The following is a 21,768-nucleotide window of genomic DNA, read 5'->3' as shown; positions in this document are numbered from 1 at the left end:
CAGATTCCGTAAGGACACGTCCATGCCGACGTGATGACTACCGTCGTATACCACAGGGATCGCAGATGTACAAGACGAAGAACCCAGAGGACGGATCCCCATGTCTACTGGGTTGTCTCGTTTCCCGTCTTGTCGCCCTTGCTGATGGGCAACGCGTACGGCCTTCTGCCTCGCGGTCTGGAGGGCTTAGCAGGGCATTCCCTCACAAAGTGGCCACTTTTACCGCAATATAAGCACTGGTTCTGCTTCCTCTTTTTTTCATTTCTTGACTGGTCAAGGGTCCTCTTATGCCTCCGATCTGCATGGGTTCGGACGCTTCTCCCTGGGGAGCAGATTCCTCTTTGGCTTTCTCGATGCCCTTGTCCCCAATGGGCAAGAGACGGTTGTCGTTGCCTTTTCCCCTGTCGGTCTTTCTTTCCTGTAGTCGGAAGTTCATTTTCACCACTATGTCAATGAAAGGGCCTATAGCTTCCAGCGGATCGGGATACTGCGAGATGAGGTCCTTCAGGTCATCCCGTAACCCCGATAGAACACAGATACCTTCTTGTCCTCTGGCCAGTGGGCCTATATGACCAGCCTGTTGAACATGGTGATGTAATGGAGCAAGTCCTGGTTGCCTTGTTTGAGGCTGAGCAACTCGTTGTCTGCGGCCTGCACGAAAGTATGGCGAGCGAACATACGCCGCATGGTTTCCTTAAACGTTGGCAGGTGGTTTAGCATGGGATCGTCGTTCTCTACCAAGGAAATGGACCATTGAGCAGCATCCCCGCCCATGTACGACAGTATGTAGGCGACCTTGGAGGCATCATCGGGAAAAGCCGCGATCCTGGCCATGAAATGCAGTTGACATTGATGTATGACTATTCCGTACTTAGTGCTATCACCGTAGAAGCGTTCGGGTGGTGCCAACTGTACAGGATGGGGAGTGACAACCTGGATGGCTGTGTCTTGGTTGGTGGCGGCGGAGGGCCCCCCAAAGGTGAACGTTGGTTGTCTCAACAGGCCGTCTTGTCTACCTCTGGGGCTGGGAGTAGTACCCCAAGGATTAGTGACCCCGGCTGCCATTTGACCCTGTAGGGCCGTTATGTCCTGGCGTAAGGCGAGGTTCTCTGTTTGCATGGCAGCCAGCATGACTGCGATATCTTGCAGAGTGACCTCCGGTCGCCCATGTCGTCTGGGCGGAATTGTAACCGTGGGCTTTGGATTCTGTCAAGGTGCCCCACAAGTCTTACCTTTGCTTGTGACGTGATTCCGCAGAGACGACAAGAGCACCCGTCCCTGTACCCACCTGACCCTCGTGGAAGACAATACCCAGCAGGGATGAGATAGACGCAGGGATGGGAGCCAGGGGGTAGGGTTAAGGATGGCGTGGAGCTGGCGGGGCGTCCCGGTGTCAACTGGAAACCAAAGACGATAGATCAGAGACTGTATCAGACCCGAAAAGGAACCACCCCCACATACACACACAAAACTTGGCACCCCTTGAGGACTCACCAATGCTCCCGGGAAGGAAGGTCCCCAGATGAGAACAGCTCTGGCTGTGAATAGCGAAGGTAAGGCGCTCCTGCGCGTTACCGCCAAGTTCAAAACTAAAGAAAGCGCTCCTGCGCGTTTCACCCAAGCTAAAACAAAAAGAAAGCGCTCCTGCGCGTGTAGCTGAAAACGGTAAGCAATCATGCAACCTGTGGCATCCCTGATAAGAAACCAAAGTCTGTAGGCTGAGTTGTTTCCCTTTAGCGCTCCTGCGCGGTGAGAAACCGTAAGTACAAACCCCAAAACACAATCCAGGGTCACAAACACCCTCAAGGCGCTCCTGCACATCAAGGTTTAAGAAAACAAAAAACGGGCACTTTCCTGGAACCCCCAGGAGAAGGAACAAACAAGCGCTCCTTAATGGCGCAGTCTAGAGGCAAAGTAGCGCTCCAGCGCGGCTTGCCTCCTTAATGTCAGCCGAGGATTAAGAGGGCTCTTAAGGGCGGCTGACGTGACAGCCGAGCAGCGCTCCAGCGCGGCTCGTCTCCGAACTGGACAGGCAGGTCTTGGCAAGCGGGAATCCGGAATCCGAAGCACCAAGCCGGCGGGAAACGCGATGGTTATGCGTTTTTCCCCGGAAGTGCTTCGGTGCTCTGCTGCCCGGGACTAGACCGGGTACTCGACTTCCGGCCGGAAGTGAGTATTTCGGCCTCCCGTGTGTGTATGCGGGAATGGCCGGCCGCGGCAACGCCGCGAACCGTGACAGTTCCCTGCTGGGCTTCAGTTTTGTGTCTGGTCTCCCATTTGTGTTTCCCTGCTGGGCTTTAGGCCTGCTTTGGCCTTCCATTTGTGTTTACCTGCTGGGCTTCAGGCCTGTGTTTCACCTCCCATTTGTGGTTCCCTGCTGGGCTTCAGGTCTGTGTCTGGCCTCCCATTTGTGGCTCTAAACTGGGCTTCAGGCCTTTGTCCTGCCTTCCATTTGTGATGTCTGCCTCTTATTTGTGCTTCCATATATTGGCTTCAGGTCTGTGTTTGGCCTCACCATTGTGGTTCCATGCTGGGCTTGAGGCCTGGTTCTGGCTTACCATTTGTGCTTCCCTGCATTGGTTTCAGGCCTGTGCCTTGCCTCCCATTCATGGTTCCCTGCTGAGCTTCAGGTCTGTGTCAGGCCTCCCATTTGGCCTTCAGGCCTGTGTCCGGCCTCCCATTTTTGGATCCCTGCTGGACTTTAGGCCTGTATCTGACGTCCCATTTGTGGTTCCCTCCTGAACTGCTGGACTTCAGGCTTGTGTCTGGCCTCTCATTCGTGGTTCCCTGCTGGGCTTCAGGCTTCTGTCATGCCTCTACGTTATGGTTCCCCTCCGGGCTTCAGGCCTGTGTCTGGCTTCCTATTTTTTGTTCCCTGCTGGACTTCACGCCTCTGTTAGGCCTCTCATTTGTGGTTCCCTGCTGGGCTTCAGGCCTGTGTCTGGCCTCCCATTTGTGGTTCCCTGCTGAGCTTCTGGCCTGTGTCCGGCCTCCCATTTGTGGTTCCCTGCTGGGCTTCAGGTCTGTGTCTGGCCTCCCATTTGTCTCTCTACGCTGGGCTTCAGGCCTGTGTCTGCCCTGCCATTTGTGGTGTCTGGCATCCCATTTGTGGTTCCATAGATTGGCTTCAGGCCTGTGTCTGGCCTCCTATTTGTGGTATCCTGCTTGGCTTCAGGTCTGTGTCTGGCCTCCCATTTGTGGCTCTACGCTGGGCTTCAGGCCTGTGTCTGGCCTCCCATCTGTGGTGCCTGGCCTCCCATTTGTGGTGCCTGACCTCCCATTTGTGATTCTCTCCTGGGATTCAGGCCTGTGTCCAGCCTCCCCTTTATGATTCCCTGCTAGGCTTTTGGTGGAGCCGTGGACACTCCTGTTAATGTGGTAGTGGGTTGGCCCACACTGATGCATGTGGGTTCCCCCCAGCTTTCACCTTCTGGCTCAGGGGAGCTGGGCGGGGGCTCTTCATATTCTTTCAGAATGGAGCCCAGGATGCACATGCACCAACGTTTGGACCTACTCATATGAAAAATTAGACTTAGGGAGTACTTTATTGAACGTTGCTTCAATATGACGACTATCTTATGCTATGAAACAGATGATGCATTTAATTGAGGTGCTGGAATTAAATTCCGAGAGTGTAGCAGTCCTATCTGAGGGGTGCGGCAGTCCCATACGAGGCGTGCAGCAGTGCCATATGAGGGGTGCAGCAGTCAATTTCCAGTAAAGTAGCCTTGATTTTGGGGGTGCATTCATTGTGTGCCAGGGGGCAGCATCTTACAGCATGACATGACAGTATCAACACCTGCCACACGCATTGCCATCAGAAACCAAAGTTAATGTCATCGTGTCTGTTATGGCAACACCCAGCACTGCAAATATATAGGTTGCAATTAAACATAATTTTTGTAGGTCATGGTACAAGGTGAGTATCAAACCCGCTGGACCAGTATTTCCGAATCAGATATGGTAATCAATTCAGGAGTCTCAAATGTCCTCACCGTTTGTCAACCCTTTTTTCCAGGGTAGGTATAACTTTAGTCTCAACGTTACACATTTTCTATTACGGCGGTCAGTATTTTGAGGCAATGACACAAGGAAGATGAGTACATGAAACATCGTTTACTGGGGGGGCGTGAAGAAGATTGCATTGTTGCAATATATGTTCATAAATGCTAAATCTAAAAACACTTCCTTCCCAAAACAATTACTTAAATGTGTGTTCATTGAATCGCTGACTGCCATCACACGCTTTGTTGAGAAGATCCATGTATCCTGTTATGAACGCCTCATTTTGTGCTGCACCAGTTCTGTGTGAAGGAAGCTATTGCTGCATCTCTTCTGTGTAAGGGAAGCTATAACTGCAGCTCTTCCGGGTGAGGGATGCAACCACAGCATCTCCTCTGGGTGAGGGAAGCTATCACTGCATCTCCTCTGGGTGAGGGAAGCTATCACTGCATCTCTTTTGGTTGAGGGAAGCTATCACTGCATCTCTTCTGGGTGAGGGAAGCTATCGCTGCATCTCTTTTGGTTGAGGGTAGCTATCGCTGCATCTCTTCTGGGTGAGGGAAGCTATCGCTGCATCTCTTCTGGGTGAGGGAAGCTATCACTGCATCTCTTCTGGGTGAGGGAAGCTATCACTGCATCTCTTCTGGGTGAGTAAACTATCAGTGCATCTCTTGTGGGTGAGGGAAGCTATCACTGCATCTCCTCTGGGTTTAGGGAAGTTATCACTGCATCTCTTCTGGGTGAGTAAACTATCAGTGCATCTCTTGTGGGTGAAGAAAGCTTATACTGCTGACTGTACAGCACCACTTCTAGGTGAGGGAAGCTTCCACTGCTGCTTTACTGCACCTGCTATGGGTGAAGGAGGCTTGTTCTGCCACTGTCTGTGCTGCATCTGTTCTTAGTGAGGAAACTTGCCCTGTTGGTTTTACTGCACCGGTCTATCGGTATTATACTAAGTCGGGCGATGGAAGATTGCACTATTGGCTTCACTAAACTCTCCATCTGCATAGTACCTGTTACCGGTGAGGGAAGCTTGCACTGTCGGCTTTACTGCACATGTTTGTCTGTAGTCTACCTGTTCTAGATGATGGAAGCTGAGACTGCAGGCTTTACTGTACCTGTATGCCTGTAGTCTCTCTGTTCCAGCTGATGGAAGCTTGCACTCCTGGCTTTGCTGCACCTGTCTGTCTGTAGTTTGCCTGTTCCATGTGATGGTAGGTTGCACTCTTGGATTCACCTCACCTGTCTGTACTGCACCTGTTTCGGGTAATGAAAGCTTACACCGTTGGCCTTATTGTACCTGTTTGTCTGTAGTTTACCTTTACTGGGTGATAGAAGCTTGCACTGCACCTGCTGTCTGTTCTTTACCTGTACTGGGTGAGGGAATCTTGCACTGTTGGCTTTACTGTTCTGTCTATCTATATTGTCCCTGGTCTAGTTGATGGACGTTTGCACTGTTCCTAATGTCTGTTCTGCTCCTGTTCTGGGTGAGGTAAGCTTGCACCTTTCACTGCTCTGCACCTGTCTATCTGGAATGCACCAGTTTTGGCCGAGGTAAGCATGCAGCACCGCTGTCTGTGGTGAAACTCTTTGGGTTAGGGAAGCTTGCACTGCTTCTGTCTGTGGTGAGCCTCTACTGCGCGAAGGAAGCTTGCACTGCTTCTCTCTGTAGTGAGGCTATTCTGGGCGAGGGAAGCTTGCACTGTTTCTGTCTGCAGTGAACCTCGTCTGGGTGAGGGAAGCATGCATTGCTTCTGTCTGTAGTGAGCCTCTACTGTGCGAGGGAAGCTTGCACTGCTTCTGTCTGTAGTGAGGCTATTCTGGGCGAGGGAAGCTTGCACTGCTTCTGTCTGCAGTGAGCCTCTTCTGGGTGAGGGAGGCATGCACTGCTTCTGTCTGCCGTGAGCCTCTTCTGGGTGAGGGAAGCTTGCACTGCTTCTGTCTGCAGTGAGCCTCTTCTGGGCGAGGGAAGCTTGCAATGCTTCTGTCTGCAGTGAGCCTCTTCTGGGTCAGGGAAGCTTGCACTGCTTCTGTCTGCAGTGAGGCTCTTCTGGGTAAGGGAAGCTTGCACTGCTTCTGTCTGCAGTGAGCCTCTTCTGGGTGAGGGAAGCTTGCACTGCTTCTGTCTGCAGTGAGCCTCTTCTGGGCGAGGGAAGCTTGCACTGCTTCTGTCTGTAGTGAGCCTCTTCTGGGTGAGGGAGCCTTGCACTGCTTCTGTCTGCAGTGAGCCTCTTCTGGGTGAGGGAGCCTTGCACTGCTTCTGTCTGCAGTGAGCCTCTTCTGGGTGAGGGAAGCTTGCACTGCTTCTGTCTGCAGTGAGCCTCTTCTGGGCAAGGGAAGCTTGCACTGCTTCTGTCTGCAGTGAGCCTCTACTGGGTAAGGGAAGCTTGCACTGCTTCTGTCTGCAGTGAGCCTCTTCTGGGTGAGGGAAGCTTGCACTGCTTATGTCTGTAGTGAGGCTATTCTGGGTGAGGGAAGCTTTCACTGTGTCTGTCTGTAGTGAAATTCTTCTGGGTGAGGGAAGCTTGCACTGCTTCTGTCTGCAGTGAACCTCGTCTGGGTGAGGGAAGCTTGCACTGCTTCTGTCTGTAGTGAGCCTCTTCTGGGCAAGGGAAGCTTACACTGCTTCTGTCTGTAGTGAAACTCTTCTGGGTGAGGGAAGCTTGCACTGCTTCTGTCTGCAGTGAGCCTCTTCTGGGCGAGGGAAGCTTACACTGCTTCTGTCTGTAGTGAAACTCTTTTGGGTGAGGGAAGCTTGCACTGCTTCTGTCTGCAGTGAGCCTTTTCTGGGTGAGGGAAGCTTGCACTGCTTCTGTCTGTAGTGAAACTCTTTTGGGTGAGGGAAGCTTGCACTGCTTCTGTCTGCAGTGAGCCTCTTCTGGGCGAGGGAAGCTTACACTGCTTCTGTCTGTAGTGAAACTCTTTTGGGTGAGGGAAGCTTGCACTGCTTCTGTCTGCAGTGAGCCTTTTCTGGGTGAGGGAAGCTTGCACTGCTTCTGTCTGGAGTGAGCCTCATCTGGGTGAGGGAAGCTGCACTGCTTCTGTCTGGAGTGAGCTTCTTCTGGGCAAGGGAAGCTTGCACTGCTTCTGTCTGCAGTGAGCCTCTTCTGGGTGAGGGAAGCTTGCACTGCTTCTGTCTGGAGTGAGCCTCTTCTGGGCGAGGGAAGCTTGCACTGCGTCTGTCTGCAGTGAGCCTCTTCTGGGTGAGGGAAGCTTGCACTGCTTCTACCTGGAGTGAGCTTCTTCGGGGGAGAGAAGCTTGGAGAGCCCCTTGGGCTCTGCCTGTTCTGTGCTTTAGGGAACTTGCAATGCAGCTGCCATGAGCCACTATTACGTCTACGTTCTCCTAACTAAATCTAAATCTATTCTGCCATGGGTACATTTTAATAACTGAACCCAGGTAAATAGCATGGTGGTACCTGCCAGAATATCACATATAAATGTATCTTCCCACATAAATATTATGTCCTAAATAATGTTTACAAAATATTACAATGGGTGTAGATGTTCTTGTATTAATAGTATGGGAATGTTATGTAAATAATATGTGTTCTAGAGGATATTCTGGTACCCAGACCTGGTGGGACTCTGAGAGTTATGGGTGAATACATATAGCATGATTACAGACTTGTTTTAAACATGTTTTTATTATGATCAGTGCAATGACAAAGGCACAGTGAATTACATTTGCAGAGGATTCTCCAAATATAGTATGAACCAAGGCATTAACATTGATCATTACGCAATCACAGTAAGTCAACATTGCTTGTTATCACAATTGAACTGTAAAAGATACACTAAGTGAAAATCAGTCAGCAGCGGTGAGTAAGCACAATAATATACTTCCAGTATGAGAACCCCTCCCCCATCCATATCCCCAAAACAACCATGGGTTGGGGGCACCGGAAAGCGGCAACGATGATTACATTGTTATCACATGGGTTTTGCATCTGATTTAGGGTTTCTCCAGTTCAGATTGTGAGTAATGTCCACTAACAGCCTTTGCAAGCAGTAGTACAGTGCGGTGCTCGACTTTCCAAAGTGTGTTGAACATGCAGATTCCTGCAGGCAATGCTTGGAGTTAATTGCGTGGTCAAAGAAAATTTGACCCGACTCTGAATGAAAAATCTGTGCAAACACTATTTGTACCCATTTCAAATTTACTGCAACACTTGGATTAAAGCTGGTCTTTGGGCACAACAAATATTATAAATTCAATTTACACTGTTCACTACATTCTACAACTGTTCCACATCACTATCTCAGTGTTGTCTTTTTTTGTCCTTGAGAGAGGTAGTGGCCCTTATTCCAGTGAACAGACTTTTAGGGAATAAGGAAGAGCTTCTAACTACCAGATGAGAAAAGTCTTCCATCACACTCTACAATTAGTCAAGGTCTCAGGGATCGGAAATGTGTTTCCTTGATACAGTTAACTTCCATCTTGTGGTCTGGAGACAGAAACAGTAGAGCATTCCTCAGCAGCCATGAGTTTACTATTACATTCCACAACTAGTCAAGTTCTCAGGGATCTGAAATATGTTTCTATTTTAAGGTTATCTTTTATCATGTGTTTTGGAGACAGAAAGAATAGAGCATTGCTCAACAGCTATAATTTTACTATTACAATGCACAACTAGTCAAGGTGTCAGGGATAAGAAGTGTGTTCCTATGATAAGGTTCTCATCCATCTTGTGGTCTGGAAACAGACACAGTAGAGTATTGTTCAACTACTGTGAGTTTACTTCTGCCTAAGCTGTCCATTGCCCATGTACTGACTCTCCTGGATTCATGGACCTCTCCGCGGCCTTTAACCGTGTAAATAGAGAAAAACTTTGGACCCTATTGTCAAACTTAGGAGTGGAACAAACACTGGTAGACCTCCTAAAAGCTCTACACTGGAACACTTCCGCAACAGTACGATACACCCAAGAGGGAAGCAAGACTGAGCCCTTTTTATGTACGAGTGGAGTGAGGCAGGGTTGCATCTTGGCGCCTTTTCTGTTTACTATATACATTAATTCCCTGGACAAAGAACTACTCAAATTGCGTGTGGACTCACCCCAAATAGGACACCGAGTATTAATCTACGTATTAATCTACGCGGATGACGCGGTGTTGTTAGCCAGAACCACCTTGGGGTTGCAGAAGCTGATTGATGGCTTTGTCGATTTCATGGCTAAACTTGACCTATCGGCAAATCTGGAAAAATCTTATGTCTTGTCAGCAGGAGGCAAAGAAAAAGGGAAGTTTACCTATAAAATTGGGTCACACAAGATTGGATAGGTCAAGACTTTCTCGTACCTTGGCGTACTATTCGACGAATAGTTAAACTTTAACCCCTTGACGGACAAACACGCAGCGAAATTGGTGGCGTCATCAGGGGCCATCATGGGTTACGGGAGAAGACTTGGCAGATGGTCTCCAGAGCAGATGCTAAACCTGTATAGATCGGTATGTTGTGCCATGGTCTCCAACGGAGCAGAAGTATGGGGTTTCATAGATAAACAATTGCAGCAGATTCAGGTGGAAGAAAACAAGTTCTTTAAAAGAATCTTGAAATTGCCGCAGAGTACCCCGGCCTATATCATCCATGAGGAAGTAGGGGAGCCCTACATCGAAGATCGTATCAAAATTAGACCCCTTCTCGCCTGGATTAAAATTTGGATTAATCCAGAAGCGGAACTCACAAGACAAATCCTAAAAGACTGTTTGAAACGTGACAGAGGGGGCTGTATTCCATGGCTGAAGTATGTAAAGGACTCTCTTGAGGCAATCGGCTGTAAAAACTTTTTTACTGCACCAGAATCTTTAATCGGCCAGAATAAAATAATGGTTAAAAAACTTTTTTCAGAATGGTCACGTACGACTAGGGCCAAGGTGGAAAGGTGTAAGCCTACTGTTTTATCTTACTGCCTATTGACAAAGAAACAAGGAATGGAACCAAACCTCACTGTAATGCATAATGCCCAGGACTGATTCTATATGACCCGGTTTAGACTAAATATGCTACATCATCTACTTGCCGTCCCCTCTGGATTCACTCAAACACTGGAGGCGAAGGGTACCTGCGGCTGCGACGCTAGGTCTCCGCAGGATACCCTTCACTTTGTTCTGCTATGTCCCTTTTATTCTGTTCCCAGATGCAAGTTCTTAGTAGGGATCCTGAAAGAAAATAAACTCAGACAAGCAAAAATGGCCCTGAGGTTTCTCCAGGAAGCCTCAGATGCTCACACGTTGTTTTGTACAGTACGTTTCATCAGGGTGGCAATGCGGCTAAGGAACACCAGAGAAATAACTGAATGTAATGCTCCTTAAACAGAGACCCAAGTATAGAAATTTCCCCTTCTTCTTTGTAAATTAAATGAATTTTAGCTTATTTTTAAAAAAAAGGGAAAGGGAGAAGAAGAGAAGAGAAAAAAAAACTTGGTTTTAAATGTATGTATTGTGTATGTACTTTTATGGTGTCTTTTTAAGTGCTGAATAAAGATTTAAATTGAAATTGACTCTCCTGTGACATCTCTCTTTAGGATGACTTTAAAACCTACTCCAGGAAGAAGGTGAGATGGATCCACCTTCCTGCTTTGCTGAACCCATCGAGGGGGAAGAGAGACTATCTCATTGCGGCTGACGAGAACGCCATCATCAACCGAGCCATCATGAAGCCAAAGCACAAGGTACATGTAGAACCTTAAGTATCTTCACAATTAACACTATCACATCAGCAGCATTCTGGGGTGGGGGGGTACTAGATGTACTGTTGTCCATACTGAAGGACTCATTACGAGTGCTCCAATAATCCCATATTGGGCACATACGGCAGCTTGCACTTGATACTGAATTGCAATTTATATGCAAGATCCTCACATTCTTCCGGCACAAGCCTCTCCAAGTAAATCCTGTAGACATTTGTACAGGAACAATGCTGGGAATAAGTCTTGTAGATCATGGATTGTGAACCATGAGGATTTATATTGTTATCTAACTGATGGTATTTGTCATGTTGCAGTAGCACACACCTAATGCTGCATTGTTGGTAATTCCGCATGCGGTATCACTGCAATATTTTAGCAGAATGTGTCCTGAGTTATCTCCAGATGACACCTTACCAATGAACATGACGTGAATAGAACCTCACCTAAAACTTAAAAGGAAAGAAACATCAAGTACAATTGTATAGATTCATTTAAGAATCATCAAATGATGTAAGATGCACTGTGACCAAGATACTCATTACTGGCAGTTGGAAGTCCCCTGATCTTCCACACATTATGGATGGAATGCAGTCGCTTACTGCCTGGGCACAAGAAGTCAACCTGGGACGTTAACATGACTGACTTGTGCACTGACACATATGATGCCTCCACAACATTGAGCTAACCTTTGACTGACAGGGGACTGGCAGTAGAGGGGGAGGAACACCCCCCCTCCCCCCTGGTAGGAGTACCAAAATACAACATGTCCTGACACGAAGCATCCAGCTCCGGGATCTAACTAAACTAGGAAACTCATACAGCATCTCTTTATTGTTGTTCTTACAAATGTTCGCAATTCTTGTGACTTGTGAACACCTGCAACAGAAACTGTGCTTCTTAGAGTCAAAGTCACAACTTCACTGAAGACCGGACATATATATATATATATGCAAACCCTGCCTTCGTAGAACATTACTGTGATATGCGGCCTATATCCTACAACAATGTATTGTATTTTCACTTGTAATGCTAGGATGCAGTTGCTGTTGATGTGAAGTTGCAATTCATTGTTGCTTATATGAGTGGATTGTAAAACAAAAATGCAATAAACAAATTTAGGCAACAAAAAAAAAAGAAAGCAATCTTCAAAAACTAAAATTCGGTCTCACGATGGAAGCTTCAATCCAGCTGATCCAAGAGTGTAAAAGAAGAAAGACATATTACCATGAGTAACTAAACTCAATGGTGAAAATTCTGAAATGCCTAAGATTAGAACATCATCAAGAGCAGAGGTCTTCAAACCGTTTTGCTCTGAGCCCCCTAACCAAAATGTTTTCAAGTTGGCCCCCCCTCCAAAAAGTGATGGCAAAACTCGAAGGGGGTGGGACGTATAAGGTCAGGTCAGAGGTACATTTTCTTGAGCTCTTAATCCACACTTAGGGGTCAATTGGGATGCTGCCTGTAAAGACTCCAACCTGTGGTCGGAGCCTTTAGGGCCGCATTGTTGCGGCTGCCTCCTGAAGGGCTCCGAGAGCCGTGGCCAGTTGGATGCTGGGCAGTAATTTCAAGGGCGGGCCTTTCCGCTTTTGAGATTACAATGCACCGTTTCCAACATGGTTTCCATGCCGGCCTGTTCGACATGGAAACAATGTCAGAAAACGTGTTTGAGGGCCCCCAGCAGGGCCCCCTTTGGTGCAGGGCCTCTGGTTGGAATCCGAGAGAGGACCTACTGTGCCCCTATTGAGAAAAGGGAGCATGCGAACGAACAGTGTTTGGTTGCATTGTAATTAGCCAGTCGGGACTGCCCACAGGTTGTCGGTGAGTCCCAGGACTGAGTCGGTGGCTGCCAGAAGCAATTCTGCTCAACATCGACACCTGCTCCCAAATGTGAGACTTAATAAAGAACAACCACATACAAAAACTAAATTGACCAAAAAACATTACTCTTCACAATTGGGTAGTTGTGAGTCCCTATCACTCCTGGGCCCTAATGCAACTGAACCTCCTGCACTAAAATTAGCTGCAGCCCTGATTAGCAGGCTGTCTCCTATGTCTTTATCACCCCTTCCACGTGAATACTGCCCATCACTCAAATGTTGAATCATATTCTCTGTTTCTGTCTGAAAAAAGGAGCTCCCAAACGTTGCCTGTCTATTTGCAGCAAGGGTGCCCTCAGTCTTAATCTAGCAAGGAAAACAAACTCCCATGCCTCTTTTGTGATGTAAGCCAGTCCTAATTGTGATAGAGTGGACCCATCACACTTTTGGTCCCCTGTGCCACTGCACCTGATTCACTGAGTAAAAGAGTCCCTTTGGACTTATAAACATTTTGGAACTGGGTGCAATCAGATTACCTAGTATAAAATGTATTCTTTGAAAACACTTGTTTATCCTAAACACTAAGGGGCCCATTAGGATGGCGGTTGGAAAACCACCCCGACTGTCACGGTAGTGCAAATCATCCACCCGCCGGTTCCGTGGGAAAGCCAGCGGCACATGTAAGAACAACCGCCAAAAAAATACAACCGCAGCGGAACGAGGCAACGAAAACGGCTCCCAGCGGGCGGAGAATGCTAAAATCCAACCTCGGTGGTTGGATTTGCAGCGGAAAAACACCAAACCGCCACCATGACAGCGGCGACCCCACAATGATATCCCCAGTGTGTCCGTGGTACGTTCCGCTGTTTCCGACCGCCGCGGTCGCTAACAGTGATGAATGGGAGAAACGGCGGAAGAGCTGAAGCATAGCCACTGCTGTGGACGTTCCACAACAGTGGCAGTCCCAAGAAATCTCTGGAAGTCTCCCGTGGCAAAGCACCTGCCAAACAGCAGTCACTGAGCCAGTCATGAATCCAACCCTCTTCACTACTGCATTGACTTCTTGAACTATCCTTCCCCATACTGCCTTGTGAATGGCATCTGTTGGTTGGACTGGGTCACCACATCTATGTGGCGACAACTCGATTATCTCATTTACCATAACTGTCCACTCACTTCTTCACTAATCACCTCAATGTAAATGTTCACCGCTTACATGTCACCATTGTAAATAAACACTCCTTAAACACATGTTGTTGTTTCTGCTCTGTGCTTCCAGGATGTTCAGTCTTCACCGTGATTACAATGTACCAGGAGCATGGAATATAATTGGTCAAGGAGAGGCTGAAGGGACCTAGGAAAACACAACAGAACAAGATTCACTAGTCTGGGTGTGGTATCACAGACATCACACAACACTTACCTTCAAGCTAACCCATCATGCACACATCACAAAATGAGCAACAGTGCCAACATACACATCCTGTAGATGTTCCTAAGTACCCTGTCCCAGAAACATTGTCAGCCATCACTAAGTCAACAACCGGCTGCAGTCAAAAAGCTCACATACACCTTCATAACAACACACACATCATCAGACATTGTACATCGTCACTCACCTTCAAGTGAAGCAGCGGTTGATGAGCTGCTGACACAAACCGACACCTTCCTCCTCTCCACTGTCCTCGTCACTGGACACGGGTTGATTTGCAGGTGGGGGCCTTGGCTGCTCATCATCCTCCAGGATCAGGATGATCTCCTTGCGAATGGCCAGGTTGCATAGCATGCAGCATGCCACTACTATCTGACACACCTTCCTGGGCGAGTACATCAGTGCACCTCCAGTCTTGTCCAGACAATGAAAACGTGACTTCAGGAGACCAAATTTACGCTCCACCACATGACGTGTCCTCCCATGTGCATCATTGTAGCGGACATCAGCTGGTGTCCTGGGATTCTGCAGTGGGCTCAGCAACCAAGGATGTTTGGGATATGCAGAGTCACCTAGGGGTGAGAAACACAGAGAAACCTTGTAATGTTACTGTGGCAGAGGACAGCATGTCACACAACAGCATGCTATTTGACTATGCATACTCACCCACAATCCATGCATTCTCATGAAGCAGATTAGCCATCAGCTGTGGTACAATGCTGTAACGCATGATGTATGAGTCATGGGCTGAGCCTGGAAATTTGGCACACACTTGAGAGATGATCATATCCACCTGGCACACCACTTGCACATTTATGGAGTGGAAATGTTTACGATTCCAATAGATGTGCTCATGTACCTGTGGTGGAACAAGCTCAACATGGTTGCAAACAAGGGCACCACCAACATGGGGGATGTGTCCAAGGACATAAAACTCTCCTTTCATAGCAGCAGGACATCACGCAGCACCATGCTGAACATAGGTTGCGACATCCCACATGCACTGGGCACCGTGTTTTCGAATAATTCTGTGGCAAAAAAATGCAGGGCCGCCATCACCTTAGACGTTAGGGTGAAAGTTGTTGGTAAAGAGGCTGCAGGTGGGGTTTCAACATAGCACATAGGTTCTGAAGGGTGGCTAGATCCAGACAGAATTTCCAGATGATCTCATCATTATCCATGTCTGCTAGCACTGTGAAGGGACAATACAGATTTATTCTCCTCCTAGTTGAGATGAAAGTGGACACATGTTAATGCAATACACCATGAGATGTGCACATCTTACGTTTTAACTAACACAACGCCAACAATGACTGTCATCACAATTGAGTTACAGAGCAGCTTGCATGTAGGTACACCTTCAGCGACACTACTTGTACACTTTCACACAACCACTACCTCCGATAAAACATCTGACCATGAGAATGGACAAAGGGATTTGGTCACATCTAGCATGAACATGCCTGAGAGTATTCAATCCAGCATATGTGTAAAACTGTAACACTACTATCTCATACCTAGCTGCTGTACCTACCACTCCTTCAGGCGTAAGTTGAACATGGCACACATCAACAATACAATGACCACAGGCTGAGTGTAAACAACACATGTGTGCATGATCCAAGAAAAGAAGACATCTAAATATGTACTTTGTTGTTTGAGACATACATCACTGTGAGTTTCACGGCACTTTCACAAATTGACATGTGTACACATTTGAGAGTCCATAACAACACTGTTCTGTGTACATGCCCATCAATATCACAAGTGACATGTGAGGGAGTACATGCTAATGTACAAAATCACATACACAAACACGGCATGGGGTAAATATGACATTGGCATTGTGTGCACAATCATGTGCCATTAATCATGTGGCCACTGTGCACTGTTGATGACTGTCCATAGGTGTTGTCGAAGTGCTCCGCCACCCAAATCATGGTCACTCAATCAATGCATGGCACCCAAATCGCAGTAGCCACCGCCTTGCACCAGCGGCGTGTCACCGTCAATGCCCAAGACACAATTGCGGTAGTGATAGGCATGTACACATTCTCAAAATGGCGGTTGGCATGCTCTGCGACCCAAATGATGGTCACACATATCAATTATGGCATCCAAATCGTGGTAGCTTCAGCCTGGCCCCTATGGTGTGTCACCGTCATGGACCATGCCCTTACAGCAAATGGGAACTACATTCGTGGTAGCCTTATGCAATTTTGGAAATCGCAGTAGGAGTACTCCGCCTCCGCGGAGCCTGTCACTGGATGCATTTGAAAGAGGCTGACCTGGAACATCAATTGCAGCAGCTTGGAATCACTGAAACTGCACCAGGGGGCTATATATGTGTGGGAGAGAGCATCACATTTCCACAGCTTCCAGAGCCTGTTGCCTGAGACCCCCCACCTGCTGATGCTGCTGCTGTCTCCAGGAACTGCTGCCTGCCACCCCTCAACACCACCTGCTGCTACTGCTGTCTCCAGGGACTGCTGCCTGCCACCCCTCAACACCAACTGCTACTGTTGCTGTCTCCAGGGGCTGCTGCCTGCCACCCCTCAACACCAACCACTGCTGTCTCCAGGGACTGCTGCCTGCCAGCCCCCACCTGGCCACAGTGATGGCAAGGACTGAGAGGATCCGGGCCAGTCCCTTCACCGGCGAGGAGCTGGAGGTTCTGGTGGGTGAGGTGCTCACACAGTATCCAAGGCTGTATGGTGCACCAAATGTCATGTCAGAAAAAGCATTTTCCGCCACAGCCGGCAACACAGTGGTGCCGCCGCCCACCACACTAATACACCCCTAAATCATTTTGTCGGAGCCTGTATTATGCTCAGGGCAACTGGAAATATGTGATTCTGTGGCTGGCTTTTTCTGCATAATTATGAATTTTTTGCATTTGCCATATAATCCTTCTTCTGCATGAAATAAGCATTTTATAAAAAAATATTGTTTCTAGTTCAAATGGAACAACAGTTGCTAACAATATGGCAACACGTGTCCCGGTGCAGTGAAAGGTCCTTTGCAAAGATTGACTAGTTATCTCTCAATTACTTAGAGTTGTGTTTGGCATTTAACTGGTACAAATAAGGTGTTACCATGTGTCAAAATGGCACAAAATGAAATTACACTATCACCAGATGTGCTGCATTGCGCAGCATATTTTTCTTTTATTGTGGCATCATTTAGTCAACCCTATAATTTGGTCCTCCACTGCCACATAATGCCAGTGACCCCGTTTACACTGTGCGCAATACAACTTTTTTAAAAATGACATCTATATCCACAGTTCTTTCTTTTACAGGCTGCAACCTCATACACTGCAAATACACAAGTCACTTATTCACTGGCTCTCTTATCTTGCAATGGATCTCTGATCTCACAACAGAGTGATCACAATAAAAAATTTGATTTCATAATGTAAAAGAGTACATTTCTCACTGACATGATTCATATCATAATAATTCCACAAACATACCTGGTTCTGTTCCTCTAATCTATTGTTTATCGTGTAATATCTTTTTATCAATTCTTCTGGGACAAGATCTGTTGGAGAAATGTAATGTTGATAAGGATTTCCCTTTCCATGAATTTTCTGCAATTAAGAGTCTGGCTCACATCAATATTGGAAACAGACCTATTACACTACTTACTCAACCCTTTTAATAATACTAATGATAGGAGTGTGTGTAAGGTGAGTGATGTAGAACATAATTGTATTAGAGAATTTAATGAAAGGAGAGTTACAATTTGTAGAAAAACTGAGGAAGCAAGAGAGATTGAGATTGCAAGAAGAAACTGAGAGATTTAGAAATTCCAAAATGCATTCTAGACTTAGAATGAATCAAAAGAAGAAGGGAGTGATTTTAATGATGCATGAGAAATATAACGATTGAGAAGCTTCAGAAACGACGATCTAGCAGCTCTGAATTTAACACTACTTAACTCTGGACCTACCCACAAGGCGGGGCATCTGCTAGATCCCATCTTCACAAATATTCCTGAACTCAGCTGGAGCGATACTATGTCAATTTGTTGGTCAGACCACCATCTTGTCCACTTCTGTCTGGAATTACCAGCACCTCCTAAAATAAACGCCGCCTGGCCTATATCCACGATAAGAAACTGGAAACTCCTTGACATTGGGAAACTTAATGACACTCTAGCAAGGCATTCGCCAAACAAAGGCACTGACATTGAAAGTATTGCTCGGGCCACACACTCCTGGATAGAAAACGCCGTCGAAAAATGTCTTCCCCTTTCCCGAGTAAAAAGTAATACTCATCGCCCCCCAGCTCCTTGGTTTAACGAGTCCCTGAAAACCATTAAATCCAAATGCAAAAACCTCGAGAGAAAATGGCGGAAAGACTACGCTCACGACAAAAAAGCCATATACCACAAAGCTAGAAACGAATATCATTCAGCCTGTATCAAAGCCAGAGCCCTTTTTGTAGCCAATACCATCAATACCGCGCCAAATAAAGCAAAAATGCTATTTAACACTGTAAAGGACCTTGCTGGGGAGAAAACGGTTGCACCAGCTTGCCAACTTAATAAAAAACAATGTCAAGATCTCGCTTCCTTTTTCAAGGAGAAAATTGAAAACATCATCTCAGGTATCAGGAGTAATCTCCCTACCCCCGACTCCACAGATACAGTCCCCCTCTGGTCGAATGACATCAACATCATTGAGTCCTGGCCTTCCTTTACCTTGGAATGACTCATTTCCACCCTCAAAACTGTTAAATCAGGCTCCCCAAGGGACCCAGCTCCGGTCTATGTTCTTAAAAAACTGGATGTTCCTTCCCTGACCATTATTGCAGAAACTATAAATTCCTCCCTCCAGCTCTCCACAGTGCCTGCAATGTGGAAACACGCTATGGTCAGTCCACTCTTAAAACAAACCACTGCCGACCCGGAACTCCTTGAGAATTACCGACCCATCTCACTCCTCCCCATCTTTTCTAAACTACTGGAAAGGCACATTCACTCTGCCCTTACCATCTTCACTGAAGTGAATTGCCTTCTTCATCCATCGCAGTCGGGTTTCAGAGCCGGTTTCTCCATGGAAACAGCTCCGCTAGGAGTTACCGAAAACATCAGGAAACTCCTAGATGATGGCCAGACAGTCACACTCATTCTATTAGACCTGAGTGCGGCTTTCGACACCATCTCCCATTTCACACTTCTGACAAAGACTGGGGAAAAACGGCATCAGGGGGGATGCGCTAAAATGGATTGAGTCCTTCTTGTCACAGAGAACTTTTCAAATCACATCCCCAGTAGCCTGCTCTGACACGGTTAGCGCCCCCCACGGAGTACCACAAGGCTCCATCCTGAGCCCTCTGCTCTTCAACCTCTATCTCCGGCCCCTGGCTGACATAGCGGATGAATCAGGGCTCACCCTCATGACATATGCCGATGACTCTCAAATCATCTTCTCCTTGTCAGAGTCTAACCCACTGAGCCCATCCCGTCTTAAACAAGGTCTCCACAACATCTTCAGCTGGATGTCCGCAAACCAGCTGAAGTTGAACGGAAACAAGACGGAAATCCTCCTCCTGGGGAAAAATAAAGATCTCTGGAACACAACTCACTGGCCACCTGAGCTTGGTTCCATCCCCACACCCACCACCCAAGTAAGAAATCTGGGGGTTACCATTGACAACACCCTGTCCATGAAGCAACAGGCTAACAAGGTGGTTGGACTCTGATTCACGATCTTGAAATGGTTAAAAAAGATCCTTTGGATGCTGCCCCCAGACACGCAAAAGACCGTAGTCAATGCACTTATTAAATCTCGGCTTGACTACGGCAACATCCTATACTTGGGTTCAAACAAAGCTGTCATAAACCGCTTTCAACTGGTCCAGAACTCAGCGGCAAGACTACTTTGCAACATTCCAAAAACCTCCAGTGTGTCCAACCATCTGAAAGACCTACATTGGCTCAGGGTGGAGAGCCGCATCCGGTTCAAGGCCATGAGCTATATGTTTAGGATCAAAGCCGGTACCGCCCCTAAATATTTACAAACCTGGCAACCCCCTACATCCCGACAAGAGTACTACGTTCTCAACATTCCGCAAACTTCTCCACCCCGAAGTTCAGGCTAGCGAGAATGGGAGGAAGATCCTTCGCTGTCCTAGGGCCCACGCTCTGGAACAAACTCCCTATTCACATCCGCGAAGAAACCAGTTATGTCACCTCCAGGAAACATTTAAAGACCTGGCTTTTCCAGAAATAATCCATTAGTCACTAATCCCACACAACCTCAACCGCTTCATTCTTGTCATCGGCGCCGGGAAACCCTTGTTGGGTAGCTGCGCGCCATACAAATGCAAAAAAATAAATAAAAATAAAAATAAAAATAAAATGATTGAATTAAGTTCATCCTCAGAAGCTGGAACAAAATCACCACAGACCAGCTCCACTCATCGCTGAGCCAGAACCTGCCAGCTGACACCGCCGACACCAACGATGCAGCCCACAACCTCGCACAGTGAATCACCAACTGCGCCGACGACCTCGCACCACTGAAGAACCCCCCCATGCAGGACCAGCTACAGGAAAACTTCATGGCTCACAGACGCCCTCAAAGAATCTAAGAAATCCTGCATATCACTCGAAAAAACCTGGCGCCACGAACGAACCACAGGAAACATGACAGCCCTCAAGATCGCCACCAGCGAACACCACCAGCTGATCCGTACCACCAAAAGGACATCATTCAAAGAGCCACTAGACAACAACACCCACAACAGCAAAGAACTCTTCAACATCGTCAAAGAGCTCTCCAACCCCAGCGCCAGCAACAACAACATCACACCGTCACAAGAACTCTGCAACTCCCTCACCACGTTCTTCCACCGAATGATCCAGGACCACCTCACCTTCAGGAAACACCTCAAGACCTGGCTTTTCGAGCAGTAGCAGCACCCCCCTCCAGCGCCTTGAGACCCTCACGGGTGAGTAGCGCGCTCTATAAATGTTTTGATTGATTGATTGAGTGAGTTTAGTTATAGTTCAAAGAAATTATATGCAGCGTAACGTCCCTATATTTAGGGGCATTTATCATGGTCAATTGTTAATGGATATATTTGGTGACGGTTGGCAGTAGGTAGTTATAGTTAGGACCAAAGTTTTCATAGGAAATGCAATTTTTGTTTTGCCAATAACATTGGCACCACTTGATGAAGCTCCAATCCGTTCAGCAGTTTTTGAGATATCTACCTTTAAAATATAGATATCTGGGGAATGCCTGTCTTTGCAGTGAACTCTCAAATCCTACTAAATTTTGATTGGCTGTTAACACTTTAACCAGAGAGTGTTGGCAGCATCCTGGGACACGACTAGAAGCCAAGTGCCAGAAAGAAAAGTAAAGAAAAATAGAAAAGGGGACAAGGTATGAATACCCTGACCCCCAGATATGGTGGGGGGTCCCTCAGGGACACCGCAGGGGGTAAAAAGCTAATTTGTAAAACAAATATTGCAGAGAATGCACATTAAAAGTTTGCCCCAAGCCATTTTACCAAATATATAAAATCCAAAGTGAAAATGAAGATACTAATATTCCCTTCATATATGCACTACTCTCTAATAAATAAAACACCACCTTTAGAGAACAATACTAAAACAGTTCACTGCCAACTACTTTACACAAACAATAATCATTGACTTTGAACAAGCAATGATTCAGTCAATTTTGAAATTATACCCACACACTGCAATACAAGGTTGCTATTATCACTTTAACCAGAGTATCTGGAGACACCTACAAAAATCTACTCTGAGTACAGATTACGCCACCAATAGCAACTTTGCCTAGCAA

The 21,768-nt window shown here is 47.1% G+C and overlaps 1 protein-coding gene across 1 annotated transcript in view; it reads left to right on the top strand.

The window, feature by feature from the left end:
* Positions 1-21,768, top strand: part of LOC144791849 (putative cation-transporting ATPase 13A4) — a 652,319-nt gene that overhangs the window by 48,303 nt on the left and 582,248 nt on the right. The window contains exon 3 of the mRNA XM_078666632.1: positions 10,530-10,676. Coding sequence (XP_078522758.1) covers positions 10,530-10,676 — 147 coding nt within the window. The remainder of the gene's footprint in view (positions 1-10,529; positions 10,677-21,768) is intronic.

Source organism: Lissotriton helveticus, chromosome 11 (genome assembly GCF_964261635.1).
Source record: "Lissotriton helveticus chromosome 11, aLisHel1.1, whole genome shotgun sequence".
Taxonomy (NCBI): Eukaryota; Metazoa; Chordata; class Amphibia; order Caudata; family Salamandridae; genus Lissotriton; species Lissotriton helveticus.
Note: the sequence above shows the minus strand (reverse complement) of the source record. Positions and strands in the feature narration are given on the sequence as shown.